General features: G+C 38.1%; 1 protein-coding gene across 1 annotated transcript; it reads left to right on the top strand.

Moving 5' to 3' along the window:
- Nucleotides 1-507: 507 nt before the first annotated feature.
- CHORDC1 (cysteine and histidine rich domain containing 1) lies at nucleotides 508-13477 on the top strand. Its single transcript, XM_042832652.1, has 11 exons — nucleotides 508-653; nucleotides 4921-4970; nucleotides 6675-6731; nucleotides 7235-7395; nucleotides 7978-8078; nucleotides 8927-8985; nucleotides 10010-10080; nucleotides 10297-10402; nucleotides 11535-11654; nucleotides 12155-12217; nucleotides 12743-13477. Exons 1-11 carry the CDS (start codon nucleotides 590-592, stop codon nucleotides 12884-12886), a joined length of 996 nt encoding a protein of 331 aa, XP_042688586.1. The 5' UTR covers nucleotides 508-589; the 3' UTR covers nucleotides 12887-13477.
- The last annotated feature ends 1692 nt before the right edge of the window (nucleotides 13478-15169 follow it).

Raw genomic sequence — 15169 nt, 5'->3', positions numbered from 1 at the left:
ACAAAGCAGATGATCCCTACTACACGTTTTTTAAACTAAGTGCCCACATACCAGACACCTAGCAACCAAAGCTCTAATTGTCATGTCTTCATATATATTTCTGAGGTGACTATGCAACCCTCAAACATAATTAAACAACCAGAAGCCGAGTGCCGTGACGGAATCAGCCTCAGACCGGTTCCTCGGTGTCTCCTGACCACAGAGGAGTGCAGCCATTTGATAGCATCCCTACACTCATCATCTCCAATCCACGTCGCTGCGGACAAAACGCAGCCGCCACCCCACACAACCTTTCCACACAACCTTCCCGCCAAACCACGCGCATGCGCCCCGCCGTGCGCATGCGCCCCGCCACGGCACTCCGGGCTCTTTGGTTTCCCTTCAGCACTCACGGCTCCCGCGCCGCGCGGCAGCACATGCGCAGTGACCGCCGGTCTTTCTCCCCTTCCCCCGAAGCTTCGTGAAGCTTCCGGAAGGCTGCGGCCGGCTGCTTCCGCCGCGCCGTCCCCCCATCATCCGCCGGCTTCCGGTTGCCGCATCCCGTTTCGCCGCGCTGCCGCTGCTCTCCTCTGCTCCGCGGAACGCCGCTATGTCCTTGCTGTGCTACAACCGGGGCTGCGGCCAGCGCTTCGACCCCGAGACCAACACGGAGGGTGAGGACGGGGCGGGGGGTCCGTCACGGCGCGGGGACCTGAGGGAGCCGGGATGCCGGGCGGTGACGGGGCCCGGCCGCTGGTTGACTGGATAGCGAAGGACGGCTGAGCTGCGGCTGAGCCTGCAGGGCTGAGCCCGCAGCCCGGCTACCCGCCTGGGGGCTGCCAGCGAGTGCCTGTCCTTCCGGCTTGGGTGGGAAGGGACCTTAAAGCCCATCTGTTCCGGTGCCCTGTTGTGGGCTGGCTGCCCCCCGGTAGATCGGGCTGACCCCCGTCCGACCGGCTGCAGTTCTCAACAAGCTTTGCAACTCGTCTGATTTGCGAGGATTAATTTCTAGGGGATGGGCCTTCTGTGGTAGCGTAATTTCTAGCGCAGTGCACGAGTTTAGAAGTCGGCTGATGCGATCTGACACGTGCGACTAAGAAATCACTGCGTAAAATGTTATTGTTCTGAGATAAATATCTGCAAAGAGAGGGGCAGCGCTTTGTGTAAGGCTTGCTAACGTTAGGAACAGCAAAAGTGGGCACACGGTTTTGGAATGCTGTCATTCAGAAATCCTATCCCACTCCAGCTCGGCTCAAAAGGCAAAGTAGACAGGCTTTAGATAGGTTTTCCTATATCAGAAACTTTCATTAGGTCTTTATGACCTGCTCTCATTGTTGTAACAACAGTTTTTCACTGTGTTTTCTGATGTACGTGATATAAGTTGGAGTGGACCAGACCTGATGGACATGGCCCTGTGCTAACTGTGTGATTGTGACAGGCAGCTTTCTACAATGAAGTTTATTCAGTAAGTGACTGGGTCTTGGAGTTCCTATGTCCTGGCCTAAGCAGTTCTGATGCGGTTTTTCAAGAGTGCTCTAGAAGACCAGGTCTAACATGTTTAGCTGAAAGAAAGTAATTTAAGCTTTCAGCACCACTAAACTTCACTAAGATCAATAAGGCGATGGCTGCTTGGGCATCTAAGACCCTATCTAGCTGCATTTAGCTGTCAGCTTTAAGTGTTTTAGAGCTGGGGAGAACATTTAAGTCTTAAGGATTGAGTGAAATGCATATTAGACACCAAAATATGTATTCTTGTAATCTTTGATAAGCTTTATATTGATATAATCTATCACTTAAGCTTAGGATCAATAGTTATGAGGAGGTTTTTATATCTTTTTTTTCCCCAACAAAAATAGAAGGTGAGGCCCACAGGCCTCAAAGATGTTATGGATGTATCACAATTTCAGCCTACAGAATAGATATCCCATAGCAATGATTGATGTAAGAGGCCTTTAATGTTCTCTTTAGAATCAGAGGGCTGGTGTAACGTGCATGTATTTTCTGTAGAAGCTGTCATTGTTTCAAACAAATGATCAGGTGGCAACTGGCTGACACAGAGGACGCAGTGCCTCTTTAAAGAGAGGCAGAAAAAACAGCCTGAGGGAAAGCATTAAAGGTATGACTACACAGGTATGACTGAACACAGTTATGAAATCATTTGTGGCATGCCTAGCAAGGTACAAATTTAACATGCATTTCAGATACAGTAACAACTAGCTACATCCATACAGTTAGAGAGCTGTGCAGTGTTGGATGTAGAACTTAGCTTCCAAAAGGGGCAGTAAAGTTTTAGTTTATTTCTCTGGGAATTAATGACCGTGTGGATATTTCTAATCCATTTCAATACCACGTCCAATTTTGCCACTAATACAGTGGTGTAATGTAATACTTCTGTATAGATTTAAAAAGGTGGTGCTCACAAAGAGGTTGAAGGTGTACACATGTTTGTCTCAGCTTCCTCACTTTACTGCAATGCTTTGTTTTAGGCTGCAATTAGAATCTTTGTTAATGCAGTTTTATTTGGTTTGTTGCCAGAACTGAAGGGCTTAGCTCATTTGTCAAGGGTATTGGTATTGCACCTGCAGGATCAATGTGATCATAGAGCTGATGAAAACTTATTTTACATATTTCTGAGGTGGGGTGAGCTGGAGTCGAAAGCAGTGATAGCCTAGATTTTTATCTGACCTTTCAACTTTGTTTAACTTTGGTCTCCGTTATTCAAACTCTGTTACTTTAAAGTGCATCCTCTGATCCATTCTGTTTCTCAGCCTGAATCTTTCTTTGTGAACTGTTTATAAGCTCTTCACATACAATATTTTTCATGTTATCTACATTTTATCCCAACACTGAGAAATTAAGTGGAATCAGCACCCTCCCGATCACATTCACATTCCCAAGGAGCTGGATAAAGTTCATTGAGTTAAATGAACTTCCATTGCTTCTGAGCTGCAAAGCATAGCTTGTGAAGTATTGGAGTGCTTCCAGAGGGCAGCAATAATAATAATAATAACAGCTAATAGCAGGCAACAGTGTGTGCACTGGTAGACTGGAATTGATTTGAGTATCAGATTTTCATTTAAAGAAACATGACAGTGTGGTACCTGCATCTGCAGAAATGATTTGAAATGATTTCTCTCTTCATTGAGAAGTGAAGAGAGAAATATTGATTGCTTTGAAAAGCATTTTGTTTTGTTTTGTTTTTAAGGAGAGGTATTAACAGCACTGGAGAGGTGAGTTGAAAAAATGTTGAATAGCACCCAAAGGCTGGAAGCTGAACTCAGACAAATCAGAAATAGATCATACTTCTGCATACTGCTGATGTGTGTCCTGATCCTTTCTACTCCCTGCTAATCAGATACAGGATATTTTTTATGAATGTAAACTTCACTTAGACAAGTGTTGCTGGTCTCAGTACAAATGGTAACAAGGGATGTTCTTCTGTTCTCTGATGCACAGGATGGTCGGACTGCTTAGAGATAAACTGCCGCTGCCTCTTCTTGAAGCACTGTAGAGCTGCTTGCCTCTGCAGCTTCTGTTGTTGTGTGCATGTGGCTCTCATGAGATAGCAGCAGAGTGTGGGTTGTTGTTTCTTCATAATATACTGCCTGCCAAGGGGGCTTAAGGAAACAAGGAGAAAGGACTGGGCTTGGCCAAATGGACAAACAGGCCAAACAGGTGCTTGTCTGCCTCTGATGTGTGAGGGATAGCTACCCTGAATTGTTTCTAAGATTGTCTCTAAGTTTTGAGAAACATAGCTCTAATTAATAGCACCTCTCTCTTTTCAACTCACGTACTAAGTAGTAATTTAGGTCTTCTCATTCAAAAATAATCTGAGGTGCAGATAGCTTAGTTCTGCTACCATAATGATGCTTGTGATGGCATGCTTTCTTAAATTTGGAAAAGAGCACCCTTTGTTTTTAAGTAAAAAAAAAAAAAAAAAAAAAAAAAACAGTGAAGCCCTGTGCTCTTTGTATAAAATAAACGTATTTTCTTTTATTCTTAGAAGCTTTATTAGCATTAGCTTTTCATCCTGAAGCTGAAAGTATTGGTGGTAGTATGAGGATATGTAAGTTTTCCTGAAGGACTAATGTCCTAAAATGTGTTCCTTTTGATTGAGATAAGAAACATCATCGTAAGGCAGTGTGTCTGTCTGAACACATTAGTGCTTGAGGCTTAAGCACTGAGTATATGATGAAAGAAGATACTAAGCAAGAGAAAAAAGTCCTTCAAATTCTACATACTTTTATATATATACACACACATATAAAACATACGGCACACACATATAAAACATACTGATTTGTCGATAGTCCACTTAAAATCTGTAGGCAGCATATTAGTAAAGTTGTGTGTTGCTCATCTTATTATTTGAAATGTGGTATTATGCACACTTGTGTTTTATGGAGGCTTATAAAAAAATGTTACTGTTTGTGTCATTTTTAATTTTAGCTGTTTCTACAAAAAATAGAAATAAAAAACCAAATTGCTTTAAAGGCTGGAATGCAGCTGGTATTTCCCATCTTGTTTTTGATTCACATCATTAAATTATGCATACGGTATATGTCAGAAGTGTTACATAGTGAAGGCAGTTATATTACACTTGGAAAGTGTACATATATTAAGTAAAAAGGAACAGTTGCTACGTAGAAAACTGTAATGTTGATAAACATCTATGAATATCCACAGTTCAATTAATGAAAGAAGTGTTTTAGCATCGTTTGTACAGAACCTAGTAGCAATTGATAGTATTGACAGAACTAAATTGTGCATGTTGGAGATTGGCCTCTGTCTTCATGACCTCAAACCTAGGAGATCACAAGCAGTGGTGTAAGTGCAAGGTACTTATTGATTTCAGTGAACTCATAGTGCTTGTATGTTTGTGATCAAACAGATAAGAATTCTTGGTACACCTGAATATTAATAATAACCATTTTTTTCTAGATTCATGCACTTATCATCCAGGTGTGCCAGTCTTTCATGATGCTCTCAAAGTGAGTATGCAAATGCCTTTTTAAGTCTCACCTTTTTTTTCATATATGTAAAACAGTGCACTTCTTTTCTTCTTTCTCTTTGTCAGTCTCTCTGTCCGGTCTGTCATTTTTGAGCAACCCCATGAAATTCCACAAAGCTGCAGAAGAAGCTTAGTGTAGCTTACTGTATCCATATGGTTTAAGTCATACAAGTTCACTATCATTTGACTCTCAACAGTTTAATTAGGTCCTGTGAATAGATCTCTGGAGGTATTGAGAGTTATCTTACTCTCTGTTAATTAATCTGCTTGGAATGTAGACCAGATGCATGCACTCTTATACAACTAGAGCACTAACGTGAGTGTGACATTTGTCTGCCGCAGAAAATAATTGCATTATGTTAACCTGATAACCTGATACCTTGGTTAAGTTGGGACTGCTCACCCGTTGCCTCTGGTGTAACTGTCCAGTGTTCTCAGGATAAATCTTCAGTAATGAATTAAATATATCTGTGATGGCTGTGTGTGCTTTGGCCAACTCCATAGCCCGCATTCATTCTACTGAACTGTTTTCCTGCTTCAGGATCTGCTCGATATATACACAATGCCTGTTGGGAATTATTTGACAGAGAACTGCATAGGTAGGCCAAAACAGTACTGAAAATACTTTTTAACCATTCAGCAGGTCAGGAATCTGGTGTCCAGGACCCAGCACTGTTCAAAATACTAATACAGTTGAAGTGTAAGTGGCCTTTCATAGGATTTGGAGCTGTTATTTAACTGAGGAGCAAGCAGTTTTCCATGGTATTTAGAAACTGCTTCTGCTGACAGTATGTCTCATCCATGTCCAGCCATGTGGTGGTTTGGAGTACATGGAGGTACTTGTGTGCTGGGTATCACGTTTTCTGTGAGCTGATGGTGATTTTGCTGTGCAGTACAATTCAGTTAAAGAAAATAAATTTCCATAGTCTAAATAAAGTTGTAACTGTACTCATAGTACAGTGCTTAAGACTTCTACGTAATTACAAGGACAAAAATTATAAAGATACCTCAAAAGGCTGTGTTTGCTTTCTCTTAAATGAGCATGGTTCAGTTTCTTCCCTCTCACCCCTGCTTTTCTAACTCTAGGCCTAATTAAATTTATCATAGTTTTCTAGGTTTTCTTCCTAATGTGGATTGTAGGTAATCCAAGTGAGCAGAGGTTAACCTTTTACCTCTTGGACTGTGTAAAAAGTGCATATTTTAAGTATATTTTCAAACCATCTACTTGAACAGTGAGCCAGTGCCTCACTGCTTCAGCTCTCAATGTGGTGGGAAAGTGTATCTGCACTGCAGATCTCCAGAACTGTGGGGGGAAATGAGTACTTGAGAGATCTGACTAGAAAGAAAGTCTCTTCATTTTATCTTTTGCCACGGGTGAATGTAGTCTCAGGTATAAAATTTGTTTATTCTTCTCAAATGTTAACTTAAGGGTTGAAGTAACATTTCTGCTTTCTCTCCTATGGAGTTGGCACCTAACTTGTCATGAAAATGTTCAGTGAATTCTCTGATTAAGGCAACATGAGTGAAGTAGAAATGGCAGAAGGAACAGCTGTACTTGGCTTCTAAAAATGCAGGGGATTGAAAATATTGTCCCATCTTGTAAAAGAATAGAACTGGTCTTTCAGAAGCTGCAGCTAAGTAGGGTAGTCACACTTGTTCTATTTTTGTTCCAAACTGTTTATAGGGTTGGTCGTGCTGTAAGAGAAGAACAACAGACTTCTCTGACTTCTTAAGCATTGTGGTATGTATTCATGTCTATTTGCAGTTATTACGCTTGTGAAATCACAGTGGTAAATATCAAGTGGTACATCTGTTTACATGTTTAAAGTTTGCTTACTTGTTTTACAGCTGTCTTAAATCTTGGATACGCTGATTTTCTTGCTCTAAAGCTGTAGCTGCATCTTATGTTTCAAGCTTTAATAGGCATGCTTTGTTTTATCAAAACTTATTTACACTTGGTAGGAATGAAGGACAATTTTTTTTCACTCAACTGTAAAAAATATGTATTGTTCTTTAAAGTGTATCCAAATGAAGGTATTTTCTGTCATAGTTGTAAGATTACCTTCATGGCCAATGTGGTATGTGGGCTAAAGTGGAAGATGATCTGAAGATATAAAAGAACTTGCTGCAGTTTTTGGTAAGCGTGCACAAAAAATAAACTTATTTATAAGTGCACACTTATCGAAAACTGCAGCAACTGCAGCATTTAAGTATAAGCATAAAAACATATGCTTTCCCTGATAGGGCTGTACGAAGGGTCTCCATAACAGTGAGAAACCTCCTGAGCCTGTTAAACCAGATGTCAAAAGTACCACTGAGCGAAAAGAGCTAGCTGAACTGAAACCCAAATTTCAGGAACACATCATTCAAGCACCAAAACCACTGGAAACAATTAAAAGACCAAGGTATTGTATACAAAACCCCTTTTCTTTCCCAAATTTGGTTTGGTGGTTGATTTGCCAAATTAAAGCTTGTTTGATTATTGTTACTCATTTCATGCAGTGTAAAACTTCCCAAAGAGTTTGGTTTTGCTTGCAGTGATGTCTCTACTGTGTTGTCTCTAACTTCGAAGTGAGCTAAAAGAATTCTGTTTAAGACAAGGTAGCACTGGATTGCTGAGCATTTAGCTGCATGGCAAACCAAAATTGCAGTGTAAAGCTCTGTAGCTTATAAAGTGTTTTGTAGTAATGTCTATGGTTTCATATATTCTTAACACTAAACATTAAGGAGTTTGTATGTAGATTCCCTAATCTCTCTGATTTGTTTTTGTTGTACAGCACTTAGTTGCTTTCAACCTTTGTTGAACGGCATTTGAAATTTCTAATCTGTAAGAATGGACACCAAGGAATCTGGTTTGTTACTTCAAGGGGCATTAGAAAGGAAGGGCCTTATCAAAAGATTAAAAGTTACTACTGTCATCTTTTATAAGTTATTTTCCATGAAGTTGATATGAATTCATGGACTATTTTTTTTTTTTTTTTTTTTAGCCCAGATGAGCCAATGACAAATTTGCAGCTGAAAGTTTCAGCTTCCTTGAAGCAAGCTCTAGATAAACTGAAACTCTCATCAGAAAACGAAGAGAAAAAAGGTAAGGATATAAGGAAGTTAAGTAGATATGTGATACTTACTGTCAGGCAAATTACTTTTTTTGTTGTTGTTTCTTTCTAAGGCAATTATTTGACAAGATTATTCATGTTCTCAGTAATCTGGGAGATAACTTTCCTTCTGTAGAATTATAATCCAAGTTAAATGTGAACAGTGTGGGAATTTGGGTAGTAGGTGGAATACATTCCCACTGCAATTATTGGAGCTGCTTATTTGTAACCGGTGACGTTCCCCTGAAAACTGGTTGGTTCTCCCTTGTCTGCTTTTCCTCTTTTTATCTCACTGATCACTTCAAATTTAATTCCTTTAGAGACACTAGAATTGCTGAATTCAATCTGTGGGCATTTATGGCAATTTTATACCCTTTTATGTTTTAGCAAAAAATGTCATTTAGCTTTTTTTTGTACTTGGTATTCAGATTCTTTGCTTGTGTCTATTTATAGGCAGCAATTGGATCCTTTGATAGTCTTTATAAACCAAACATAATGAGTGATTGGCGTCTTCTGATTGTTTCTCTTTGTGTATGATTGTAGCAATCCTTTTTAGCCTTTTTTTTTTTTCTTTCACTTAAAACAGTGGAAATGTATAGAAGCTAAAATCTGAGGCAGAAATAATGAAGTTATTGGAATATTAGCGTAATTTCTGTTTCTCTGTACCCTTCTGGAAGACTTCAATAACATGCAGAAGTTGCTTTTTCTTTTTTTCTTTTTTTTTTTTTTTTGTAATCTACTCTTTAATTCCTTTAAATTCTCAATAGCAGCAAAATGTTTTTTACATTGTAAACTTCTTTATTGTAAGCTGTTTTTTTCTACAATACGATTGTGTTTACAGAGGAGGACAGTGATGAAATCAAGATAGGGACACCATGTAAAAATGCAGGCTGTTCAAAAGTAAGTCATTCAGTTCCACATTTATGCTGCCTTCTTAAACTATTACATGCAGGGTTCTGTTTTTTTGTTTCTTTTTTTTGTTTTCTTTCTGCTACAAATTGACTGGAAATAAGATAAATTACACTGGGCTTAACAAATATACAGTTGTTAACATACATTAGTATTGACACACGTGGGCTATTTTGTATTGTGCATGCAGTAGGTCTAAGATTTCTTTCTTTTGTTATCCATCCTGAACTTCTAATTAGTAAGCCTACCAAACATACAATATTGAAACATTTACCTTAAAATGCTAAACAGAATATTGGTGAGAGGTGACTTACTGTTAACACTTGAATTGTTTTTATGTACATACATACCAGTATACTCTTCAGTAGCATTTTCAGAGATTACCACTTAGTGCATCCTGCCCAAAGAATCCCCAAAGAAAATATTTTAACATCTAACACTGAAATTAGACTTCTTATTACATTCCCACTGAAACAGACAGTTAAGTTTTTTTGCTGCCACCCTTGTTATATACAGAAAAGTAAATTTTAAGTTAGTAATTCACTGTACATCTGACAGATGTGGGCTCTTAGCTGAAACTGTGGTGGGGGAGGAATTCATGTAATTCACTTGTTTGTATTAGGAAGAGCTGATGCAGTGTTCAGTATCAGAGAGACATCATTTATTTTCTTTTGAGAATCCATGTTTTTTAAGAATGGCAACTTTATTTTAAGTACTCCCTCTGAATTTTCAGAGTGTTTTTCAAGTGACCTCTGTGAACATAAATGGTGACACCAATGCTGTATCAATTGAAGCAATACAAAGCATAGCTTGTAAGCATGGTGTGCCAAGGAAGCTTTTGTGAATGGAGGTATCTTTTCAAAATAATAATTCCGATTGGACTTGGATTAACTGCTGGAAAGCTTTATCGTATTTTGTTCAGTGTTCATTTTGTTTGTTGTGTTTTGTTTTCTTTTTTGTTTTTATTCAACTTTGGTCCAACTTGCTGTAATGGTAAAATGCTTTGTTTCACTAGACATACCAAGGACCACACAGCACTGAAGAAGTGTGTCAGTACCATTCTGGCGTGCCTATATTTCACGAAGGGTTGGTGCTCAGTTTAATTTTTTAATTAGTCTTTAATCTGCTACTGCTCTTGTCATAGATGTTGTCTTGTACTCATTCTGTATTTCTTGCAATCAAAAATAGTAATGACTGAAAAACGTCTACTAAATTAATAGTAATTCTACTTAAAGGAACGATAGTATCCACAACAATGTCCTGAAGATTGCTTTTTCATTACTTTCTTTGCAAACTTTAAAGGATGAAATACTGGAGCTGCTGTAAAAGGAAAACATCTGACTTCAATACGTTTTTAGCCCAAGAGGGCTGCGCAACAGGAACCCACGTATGGACTAAAAAGGATGCAGTGAGTACCATTAGCATGGCCTTATGCAGCTGGTTATTCTAAACTTTCAGTACTGAAACGTAGTTCATAGGCTGTTTGAGGTTTTACTATTGTTGAGCTGCTTTGTATCACTACCTATGAAATAATGTGTAGGATACTGTGCACAGCATGGCAGGACAGAAAAGGAGTTTGAAGTGATCTGTGGTAGTACTCCATCACAAGTATGCTTCTGCCTTTCTTTGCCTTAATGCGTGTTTAAATGTAAAAGTGTTCTTGGCAAATTCAGCTTTAATAGAGAGGCTTATTGTTGGATGCAGCTTAACAGACATTTCTTATTAATATTCTTAATTGCTGAGGTAAATTCAGTTTGATGCAGCAAAGTGTCACTTAACAAAAGAAAATCAAAGATTTATTACAGAAGCTGTGATTCTGTTACCCCATTTTATAATGACTGCTTTCGAAGTGCTTTACTTCCTTACTTAGAAGATTGCTGCTTGCTTTTAAGATTTGCTTGTATCTAAGCAGTAGTTTCAGATACATAAATAACCAACAGAAAATTTGAAGTGATAAACCTAAAGCAAGAAGAAAGTAGCCTTGTAGGGTAGTTACTCAAATGTTAAGAAATTCATTAAATGTTTTTCTATTCAGATAATGAACTTCTAGTTGACTGTTGTTTGACTGCAGATTTTTTTTGTTTTTAAACTTATCTTTTTACTCGTTTGGATCTTGTGGGTTTTTTTTTTGTTGTTGTTTTTTTACTATTTCATTTTTTCATGCATTTGGGAACAGGGAGAAATACTTAATTTTTTGCAGCGATACAAAAATTTCTTGGAGTTCTGACTTCTTTTTTCTTTATGTTCCATACTGCTACGTGCTGGAAAACTCCAGTCTTGAAAAGGAGGTTGATCCAACAGAAAATATTTCTATTGCATTTCAGTGCCCCTCTTTTATTCCCATATTTTCTATCATGAAACATATATTTATTATAGTTTTATACACATGTGTGTATAGTGCATATAAAAGTGTTCTGCTCTCACTTCTGAACATATCGTAGCTGTGTTTACTGGCTGTTGGAATAGCCCCAGAATTTTATCCTAATACTGTAAAAAATACTTCTGAATTGTTCTTTTTCCATGACCTTTTCTTTACATAGGGGAAGAAAGTAGTTCCATGCAGGCATGATTGGCATCAGACTGGAGGAGAAGTGACTGTTTCTATATATGCTAAGAACTCTGTTCCTGATCTGAGCTATGTAGAAGCAAATAGCACAGTGGTGAGTGTCTGCCTTAAGATGCCATTCTTGACCCTTGTGTTTAATTATATGTAGTTTGGGTTTTTTTCCTTCCTGTTGAGACGTCTGTACTTTGATAAGCCTGCAAAAAATCGTTAATTAGACTTCTGCAATTAAATCCTGAGTGCAATGACTTCCATTGGCATATATGTAAATAATTACAGATTTTTAATTCCATTGTGTTTGACTTGAAGTAACTGAACGTTGTTCTTGATGGCGGTTTCACAGGCAGTAATATTTAGGGAGTGCTAAAAATGATGTTTCTGTGATTTCTTCCTCTTTTGGACAAAATGCAACACTGTGGTACTGTGTCACAGTCTTGTAGAATGTATTTCCACTTCTGTGTGTGAGTGACCATTTGATCACTTTTCATTTAGGATCTGAGTCCTGATGTGATGCATTTTACTTAAGCATACTTAAAAATAGTTGAGGTGCTTCATAATCTTAGTCTGACTAAATTTTCTGCTGTTTTTCCTCTTCAGTTAAATATCCATATTGTGTTTGAAGGAGAAAAGGAATTTCATCGCAATGTGAAATTATGGGGAGTAAGTATAAGAGCCATTTTTCTGTTCTAAAAAAAAAAAACAAGCACAACAAAACACACAAAACTTCAGCTGCTTCTCTTTAAAAGCTGTTTATTTTTCCTGCTTTCTTTGCTTATTGAAAGAAATTCAATTGCATATCATTCAATAGTTAAATTCAAATCTAAAGCTAATGCCCTGAGGGACTATTTGACTCTTCAAGTCAAATCAGCAGGTTAGATGAGGTGACTTCTTGAAACCCCTTCTAAGCCAGTTTATCCTAAGATCTTATCCTGGATATGATAGCTGTGTTACAGAAAACGCTTGACTTGATCTGTTGTATGCATACTGTGTGCATTAGTCACATGTTTTGTGACACACATTTGTAACTTGAGAATGGGAGATGGCTGTTTTTGTCCAGATAAGAGGGAATTTCACCTGCCTAAATATTTGCTGATGTCTCATGATAAGATACTCTTTCTAACTTGATTCCAAACCTCTGAATGTTTATTTCTTGAGGCGAAGTGTGAAATATGTTTTCTGTTTCAGGTAATTGATGTAAAGAGGAGTTATGTGAACATGACAGCTACAAAGATTGAGGTTACTATGCGAAAAGCAGAGCCTCTATTATGGGCAAGTCTTGAATTACCAGTATCCAACACCCAACAAACAAGTGAGAATTCAGATCAATAATAATTCCAAGAGATGAGATTTCCTATTGTGAAGTGGTGACTTGCTACTGTAATCAAGTATTTAATTTTTATATAGTTTTTTTAATATTTGATCTTGTTCCATTCTACAACAAAGTTCTAATGCGCAGCGAATGAAAGTATCAACTTCAAGAGTAATAGCTATTTCTTCTGCTCTTGCTCCCATGAGAATATTTGTTCTAGTTGGAGTGTCTCCATGAGGATTTAAAATAAAAGAGCTATTGCTTTCTGCTTACCATCTTACCTACTATGCACTGACCATGAAAGCAGATGTGCTGTCAGTCTGCAGTGTGTGTTAATTTTCCAAGTGCTGTGTTTAAACTGGGACTCTTCGGTAGTACGTGTTAGAATCAGAGCTCTTCATTGTGAAGCACACAATTTTAAAGGGAAAAAAAGCCTGACTTTTTGAAGTGGTGAACATGCAATTCCACATCTAAATTAAAAATACCCATGAAAGTAAATGTTAAAAAGCACTTGTAGACTTCTATTCTTGTCTGCTGGAACTAATGTTTGTTTCAATACCTGTTGGCTGTAAAGGGATGGAATAAAAGGTATTTTCATAAGAGCTTCAGTACTTCCTGACTCTTGCTGTCTTTCAAGCATAAATGCAGGAGATCAAATTAAAATAAAAACAAAGGTGACAAGAGAGGATATTTCTTGTTCTTGTACCTTTGCTGTTTGGTTTGTTAAATGCAAAAGCCAAGGAGTAGTAAAATGAATGAGTACCCAAATTTGTAAAACTGCCAAACTACTGTATGTATTTCACAGCATCTTCAGAATGTATGCTCTGCTCTATCCCACAAGGTTCAACATCTTAAATATTTTCAGTGTGGATGTCTGTAGTAGGAGAGGGCAGTACACAATGTAGTTGTCTCAGGAAAATTATTTTGTTACAGATATGCCTTCTCTTGTTCCTGAGTGATCTGAGAATTAAATTTACAGAGCAAGTTCTAGGAGAAGCAAACAACAAGTGTTAAAATGTCTGTCTCAAATCATAAGTGTACCACTGAAATAAAATATTTTAAAAGTACCTTTTCTTTTGAAGAAGCGTAAGCAGAACTATAATTAGAAATCTAGACCTTACGTTTGTTTCCAGTTCTGCAGCATTTAGGATTTGTGTCTGAAAGCACGATGGTTTTACAGATGAGGCTTTTACCTAAGCAAAACTTATGCACTAATGTTGCTTTCTCTTTCTGCTTGCAAAAGCAATCTGGGGTTGCAGCTGAAAGGGGGGTGAGGGGAAGAAAACACATTTTTACATATATAAATTAAGCAAAGTATATAAAATTGTGCTAAAACTTAAGCAGCTCTGTTGACCACAAAATGTGCTGATGCTCATTTACCTACCTGCCTTTGCTTGACCTGATATCCAAGAGAAATGGGGAACTTTCATTCTGAAATGAAGCAGGGATTTCTAAGACTCCTACTGTTTTCCAGCAGGTAAAATTTGAGTCCGGAGTTCTGCCTCTAGCAGTATTTATCCCTGATGAAGTAGCAAACACTTCACCAAATAAACTGCCCCTCACACCAATGGTGTGTTTTGGTGCTTCTTCATCCATTTCCTCATCAACTTGGAGGAACTGTGGCTGCTAGGCCATAATTAAAAGTTGCAGCTCAAAATTTTACATGACAGATTCAACCGAATTCTAATAATGCCCTTTTCAAAACTGTTTTTGTTTAAGGGTCAGATACTGTGAAGTGGTAGGGTACAAACTTATGGAAGCATAGGCCTGCAGGTGGTCCTCTAAAAATTGTTCCAACGTTCCCCAATGTGTTCTGAGCCAACAGCTGGAGCTCTTATTAGTCCAGTGCTAAGAAAAATTGTTTTAAGTGGATGAAGAATTCTAAGCAGCTGTAGCTGTCAGCATGCCATCTATGTTCTTGCATGCAGAAGTCTGGGCAATGTTTAAATGCAGGATAAAATTCTAATTTAGTAAGCAGGTTAAAATGCATGTGGATATATAAATACTGTAAATGTATCCTTTCTGAATTTTTACAGATTTTCAACATAATTGCAGCATCATATGCTGTGAGTTACATTGTAAGAATCCTTTTTAAAGCACTACAAGGGAAACTGAATTTCATCAGGAAAAAAATATCTTTTTAAGCAATTAACTTAATAAATGGCCTGAATGCATTTGACCCTCAATTCATGAAAATCTGAGTGAATGGAATTTCTGCTGTTAATGCTGCAGCTTTGAGACCCTGTAACTATTTGCCTCTTTAGAACTAGATTCTGCTGGTACCTGGATCAGCTTGGTAGTGA

Source organism: Centrocercus urophasianus, unplaced genomic scaffold (genome assembly GCF_019232065.1).
Source record: "Centrocercus urophasianus isolate 14NV4802_14NV808 unplaced genomic scaffold, USGS_Curo_1.0 seq_1, whole genome shotgun sequence".
Taxonomy (NCBI): domain Eukaryota; kingdom Metazoa; phylum Chordata; class Aves; order Galliformes; family Phasianidae; genus Centrocercus; species Centrocercus urophasianus.
Note: the sequence above shows the minus strand (reverse complement) of the source record. Positions and strands in the feature narration are given on the sequence as shown.

Bases quoted from the DNA above. Each gene is read 5' to 3' on its own strand.
- CHORDC1 (XM_042832652.1), top strand. From the start codon at position 590: ATGTCCTTGCTGTGCTACAACCGGGGCTGCGGCCAGCGCTTCGACCCC. The intron at 4,971-6,674 runs GTGAGTATGCAA...AACTGTTTATAG, and splicing joins TCTTTCATGATGCTCTCAAA to GGTTGGTCGTGCTGTAAGAG. The intron at 6,732-7,234 runs GTATGTATTCAT...TTTCCCTGATAG, and splicing joins CTGACTTCTTAAGCATTGTG to GGCTGTACGAAGGGTCTCCA.